This window comes from Palaemon carinicauda, chromosome 16, assembly GCF_036898095.1.
Source record: "Palaemon carinicauda isolate YSFRI2023 chromosome 16, ASM3689809v2, whole genome shotgun sequence".
Lineage (NCBI taxonomy): Eukaryota > Metazoa > Arthropoda > Malacostraca > Decapoda > Palaemonidae > Palaemon > Palaemon carinicauda.
In genome coordinates, this window is record NC_090740.1 from 57,117,660 (window position 1) to 57,124,003 (window position 6,344).

The window sequence follows — 6,344 nt, forward strand, 5'->3', positions numbered from 1 at the left end:
TGTATTCCTTTTTGCGTAGCTTAACAACTCGGTGTTTTTTCCTATTTTCTCGCAAATCTTGGATTTATTCAGCTTTCATGGCGTCTTCGTCTTCGTTGACCTCGGATAAGTTGAGTATAGTGTCTGTTATGTATAAATGTAGGCTCTTGGTAAAATTTTGAGTGATTAATAGGATTAATCTTTGATACAAGAGCCGTAGCCTACCAGAGGTGTCCTGGACACTGTCACTCGCTAGGTATAAATTAGTTAGTCAGAGTGACATTCCTGGTTGTTTTGCTTAATAAATTTTAGCTATTTAGCTTTACATAGGATTTCCTTTCGTGCTTAGTATTATTTGGCGAAGTATTCGCCATTCTGGCCTACACTAGGCCATGTAGCCTAGTCGTTTGGTCCTAGTACTTAATGCATGATTTTGGTTTTTCCGAGTGTAATTAAAATTTTATTGAAGCTTTAGGCTATATTTTATACATTTTAGACTATGTGGAATATTTCCAAGATTGTATACGTGAGAGTTTCGGTGAATTAGGTAATCGATTCTCTTGGTGCCTAGGCTAATTGCTTATGGAGCCTTAGTATACTTTATTATACTCCCCGGTTGCTTTCTTTTCTTCGGAGAAGGTATGCAATCCCTATCCCTCTGTTTAAGCCTTGGGCTTATCCCTAAGTGGTTTTTTCCGAATTTATTTTCGATAAAACTATACTAGGGTGTTACTGTACCTTCCTGTTCCAGCAAAGTCTGGTTCAAAGAGGGACAGAACAACAGAGTTTTTAGTCTGAGTCCGTGTTGTTTGGCTTGGGGCAGAGTCTCCCTCGCTGAACTAACACTTACAAAGGGAGCTTAGCTCCCTTAGGTTACTATCGAAGGTTTCTGTAAGTTATGATTCCTTCTTGTGTGATCGACCAGACTAAGTCCTGTTGCTGTTCTCGGGGAGGATAAAATCTTCCCTTGGGAGTAGCAACGCCTTCCTTGCTTTGGTGCTCTGGAAGCTGGCAGGTATTATACTACTGCGCTGGCCCTTTCCCTTAGATCTCCCTTAGGCTAAGACAAAGTTCTTGGCTGCGGGTGATCTGTCACTAAAGCAAGGTTGGCAGGACCCTCTTGTCCCTTCCCCCTCTATCTCCGTAATGGCCTAGCCATTACTGTACTGTACCTTGCCGGCCGGCAGAGCTGGCCGGCAGGGGTATTACTGTACTGTATGTCTTTCTACTTCTGGACCTAGTATAGGTTGGGATGTGGAATTGACTAAGCCCATTGCCGGCCGGCAGAGATGCTGGACGGCAAGGGTCTTATGTTTTCGAGTGCTGCCCGGACCTCTCTTGGTCCCTCATCCATGCCTGCCGGCAGAGCCGGACGGCATTGGTCAAGGAAGCCTGAATTAAGTTTCTCCCCTTCCTTATATGCACTCTTTCGGTTGCCGGGCTTGGGGGGTTGTGTACACTCTTATCCCGGCATCCATTCTATTTTCTTCTAGTGCTGTACCTGTCCCGGCTGCCGGCCTATGAGGCAGGTGTAGTCTTCTGGTTCTTTTGCTGCCGGCTGGCATCGGTCTTGTACCTTTGCCGGCCGGCTTATGTCAGTCCTTGTCTGCCGGTCACCAAGAGTGTGGCCGGCAGCTGGGTACTACCTTGTGTAGTTGCTGGCCGGCAATCATTGCCGGCCAACACTGGCTGTTGCTGGCCGGCAGCTGCTGCCGCCGGCACAGGCATTTGAACCAGAGGGCTGCCGCCCTATAGCTGTTAAGTAGTATACTTTAAAGCTGATTGTGGTGTGTGCCGGCCGGCAAAGGCAGGCCGGCACACATCCTCCTATACTGTACTAGTATTCTTCTATATAGCATATACAGTAAGAAGAAAACTATAGTAAAAGTTTAGGTACAGCACTGTATCTTCTAACACTATTGTGTTTTCTTGCACAGCCCTTTGCTGTTGCCCTCAGACAGGAAGCAGAGTTCTTCCCCGTCTATTATCCAGGATTTTAAAATCATTGCCTAGGTGTGAGCTCCACCTGTTTCCTCTGGAAACCTTGCATTGGTTACTCTAGTAGAGATAAACCATTTTGATTTTATTATCTGGAAGGCTGCAACAATGGGTTGTGAGGGAAACACAAGTGTGTGTCTTTCCTTTATGAATTGTTATGCTATACTATGCATATCCAGTGATACATAGTTCACTTGATACTCATGGAAATTTCTTCTCTTTACAGGAGGACCCTCCGAAGTGCGGAAATGTTGTCCGCAATGTCCACAGCAAGAACCTCTGCGGACATGAGTGTTGTAGGACACACGCAGCATGCGCTGTCTCCAAGGATGATCTCCAGTATTGGGACCCTCAGGTATGTACTGTATGCACTAACCTGATTACTGAGGCTTTTGATTCCCCTAGAACGGCGGAATCAAAGGATATAGTTAGGGAAAAGCTCCGTACTTGGGTAAGGGGCTTCAAGAAGAACACCTCTGGCCCTTATCTTCCAAGTGAGAAGATGAGGGCGTATCTTTTTCCCCAGGCATCAGCTGAGGCAGTGATTCCCCAGCCTTAAGAGGAGATCCCTCAAGATCAAGTCCAGGTGGACGAGGAAGTCGCAGATGCGATGCAAGACATCCAGTTGTGTGACAGGATGTCTGACCTGGACGAACGTTTGGAAGAAGACCTCCTGGCAGAAGGTCAGGATCAAGTTCAAACCCCGGATGTCGTAGAGGATGAGGTCGACGAGGTGTCGGCTACTCCGGTTTAGATGCCGGAGCCTATCCCCTCAACATCGGCTGGTCTCCCAGTAGAACTGGGACAGGCCCTCTCTTCGATTGTTGGAATGATCCAACAAATGCAGAAGGAGAATCAGGAGAAGGCGGCTGCTATGGAACTGCGTATGCAGTCCCTGGCAGAATCACATGGGCCCCGGAAAAGGCTCAATGTGAAAGACCTTCCCATATGCTCAGATGCTAACCCATGGAGGTATGCTGAGCACATGCCGATGACGACTGGAAAGATCGTCATCTCGGATAAGCTGGGTTCAGTTCCCCTAGAGGAGGTAGAATTCTGGCCCAGCAAGGCATCATATCCGGACTGCTATGTCCGGCTGAGAAAAGAACCAGCTTCAAGGGAGGAGACAGAGCCGAAGGAGGTCATTAATATGGACCACGCTAAGGCTCAAGCCCTACTTTCATCCTCGATGAAAGAGAGGGGCTTCTCGAATTCGAAGGTAGCTGCATTGAGCAAGAAGCTCCCTTCGTTTGTGTCCTCTCCTGATAGAGCCTTCCCCTTTTTACAGAAAGGGTTTGCGGCTGTCCTAAAGGCAGCCGAGGCCGGAAAGCCTTGCCCCTTCCTGGAGGAGTGTAAACCCTTGTCGCTGGCTCTACCTATGGACCAAAAAGACTGGAAGGATGTCCATCTGACATTCTCAGTGGGAAAGTTGGAGGCTGATATTTCCGGACGGCAATTCGGCGAGGACCTCCCCAAGCTGTCCGAATCTCTTTTACGAAGAGAGTTCGAGACAAAATAAAGACTGGCTGCCTCAATGTCTGATCAGACTACTCTCGAGACGATGGCAAGTGACCCCAAGGTCCATTAAATGTTCATGGTAGTGGCTAAGTCTCACCTAGCCACAGTGACGAAGGACCTTTATAGCTTCGTCAAGGCAAGGAGAGCTTGCAGGGAGTTCAGGTTCACCGGGGCTTCGGTGAGACACGAGCCAAGGAAGTTAATCTCCTCCAACATTTGGGGAAAAGACCTTTTCCCTACCGATGTGGTCAGGGAGGTTGTTGATAAGGCCGCCGTGGAGAATAGAAACCTTCTCCAGAAGTGGGGCCTGGCTATCAAAAGAAAATCTTCCCCGGATGAGGGTCCTCAACCAAAGAGGAAGAATATGAAGACTAGGCTACCATCTCGGCCAGCCAAGCCTTATAGACAGCAACAGCAACTGCAATTGCCTTTGCCTCCAGTGCCCCAGATGGTGGCACAAACCCCGACTGCCTTTCAGTGGGTACCCCAGGCTGTGCCAGGTCAGTCAACCACATTCGCCCCAACGTTCGAAGGACAGTCTTCTTCCTTTCGTGCAAAACCTAGAGGAGCAGCCAGAGGCTCGTCTAGGCGCCCCTCAAGGGGAAGGGGATTCAGAGGTGGTCGTGGTCAGGGAGGCAAGACCTCAGGACGGCAGTCCAAGTGAAATGATACCGGTAGGAGGGAGACTGATGAAATTTTGGGATCGCTGGACCTTCGATCCCTGGGCCCAAAGCCTACTCAAGAATGGACTGGGTTGGAGCTGGTACAGCACTCCACCCCCATGCCTTCGGTTTTTCCAACACTCCACCCCCCTTTTGGAGGAGTACGTTCAAGAACTGTTGGAGAAAAATGTGATCCGAAAGGTGAAGTCCATCAAATTCCAAGGGAGGCTGTTTTGTGTTCCCAAGAAAGACTCGGAAAAGCTCAGAGTCATTCTGGACTTGTCACCACTCAACAAGTTCATAGTGAATTGCAAATTCAAGATGCTAACACTGCAACACATAAGGACCTTACTGCCCAAGAGGGCATACTCAGTCTCTATAGACTTGTCAGATGCCTATTGGCACATTCCAATCAGCCGTCGACTCTCCCCCTACCTAGGGTTCAGGCTACAACGGAAACTGTACGCCTTCAGAGCCATGCCATTCGGGCTAAACATAGCCCCAAGGATTTTCACGAAGCTTGCGAGCGCAGCCCTCAAACAATTACGCCTAAAGGGAATTCAGGTAGTAGCCTACCTGGACGACTGGCTGGTGTGGGCAGCATCCGAGACCGAATGCTTGCAAGCTTCCAGTCAGGTGATCCAGTTCCTAGAGTACCTAGGCTTCAAGATCAACAAGAAAAAGTCTCGACTTTCTCCATCCCAAAAGTTCCAGTGGCTGGGAATCCACTGGGACCTTTTGTCACACAGTTTCTCCATCCCAATGAAGAAAAGGAAGGAGATAGCGGGCTCTGTCAAGAGACTTCTAGATTCCGAAAGGATATCAAGACGCGAACAGGAGAGGGTACTAGGCTCTCTCCAGTTTGCTTCAGTGACAGACTCAGTGCTAAGAGCACAGCTAAAGGATGCAACCGGAGTTTGGAGAAGGTATGCATCAAACGCGCGAAGAGACCTGAGAAGACCAGTGCCGCCTCGGCTACGTACTCTTCTCAGACCTTGGTCCCAAGCCAGACATCTAAAGAAGTCGGTTCTTCTTCAGCCACCTCCCCCGTCGATGACGATTCACTCAGACGCCTCAAAGGAGGGATGGGGAGGTCACTCTCATCGGAAAAAAGTCCAGGGGACTTGGTCCAAGCTATTCAGGACCTTTCATATAAACTTTCTAGAAGCTATGGCAGTGCTCCTTACCTTAAAGAAAGTCTCCCCGCGTCACTCGATCCACATAAGATTGGTGACAGACAGCGAGGTGGTTGTGAGATGCTTGAATCGACAAGGGTCGAGGTCACCACCTCTCAACCAAGTGATGTTAGCCATTTTCCGATTGGCGGAAAAGAAGAAGTGGTACCTGTCGGCAGTTCACCTTCAAGGAGTCCGCAATGTGACAGCGGACGCTCTATCCAGGTTCACACCGATAGAGTCGGAATGGTCCTTAGACGCAGGATCATTTTCCTTCATTCTGAATCAAGTCCCAGAACTGCAAATAGACCTCTTTGCGACGAAAGACAACAAGAAGTTGCCCCTGTACGTGTCCCCGTACGAGGACCCCTTAGCGGAAGCAGTGGACGCAATGTCCCTCGACTGGAACAGATGGTCCAGGATTTATCTGTTCCCTCCTCACAACCTTCTGTTGAGGGTCCTCAACAAACTGAGATCCTTCAAGGGGGTAGCGGCAATAGTGGCCCACAAGTGGGCGAACAGTATGTGGTTCCCCTTGGCGTTGGAACTACAGATGAAGTTCGTGCCGCTACCACATCCAGTTTTGACCCAGCGAGTCCAGAAGTCGACTGTCTGCGCTTCATTACAGAAAACCCAGACCCTGCAGCTCATGATTTTCTCGCCCTAGCGGTGAGAAAGCGCTTCGGGATTTCGAAAGCCAGCGTAGACTTCCTAGAGGAATACAAGTGCAAATCGACTAGAAGGCAATATGAGTCATCTTGGAGAAAATGGGTGGCCTTTGTAAAGGCAAAGAATCCGCAGGAGATCTCAACAGATTTCTGCTTATCTTTCTTCATCCACCTCCATGGCCAAGGATTGGCAGCTAACACGATTTCAGTGTGTAAATCGGCTTTGATGAGACCCATTTTATTTGCCTTCCAGATCGACCTAGGTAACGAGATCTTTAATAAAGTTCCGAAAGCCTGCGCTAGGCTCAGACCTTCAGCACCTCCAAAGCCCATCTCATGGTCTT

At 49.1% G+C, this 6,344-nt stretch overlaps 1 protein-coding gene across 1 annotated transcript in view; it reads left to right on the plus strand.

Moving 5' to 3' along the window:
* Positions 1-2,268, plus strand: part of LOC137655321 (uncharacterized) — a 20,131-nt gene extending 17,863 nt beyond the window's left edge. Inside the window, exon 4 of the mRNA XM_068389210.1 lies at positions 2,204-2,268. Within this exon, the coding sequence (XP_068245311.1) occupies positions 2,204-2,268 (65 nt within the window). The remainder of the gene's footprint in view (positions 1-2,203) is intronic.
* The last annotated feature ends 4,076 nt before the right edge of the window (positions 2,269-6,344 follow it).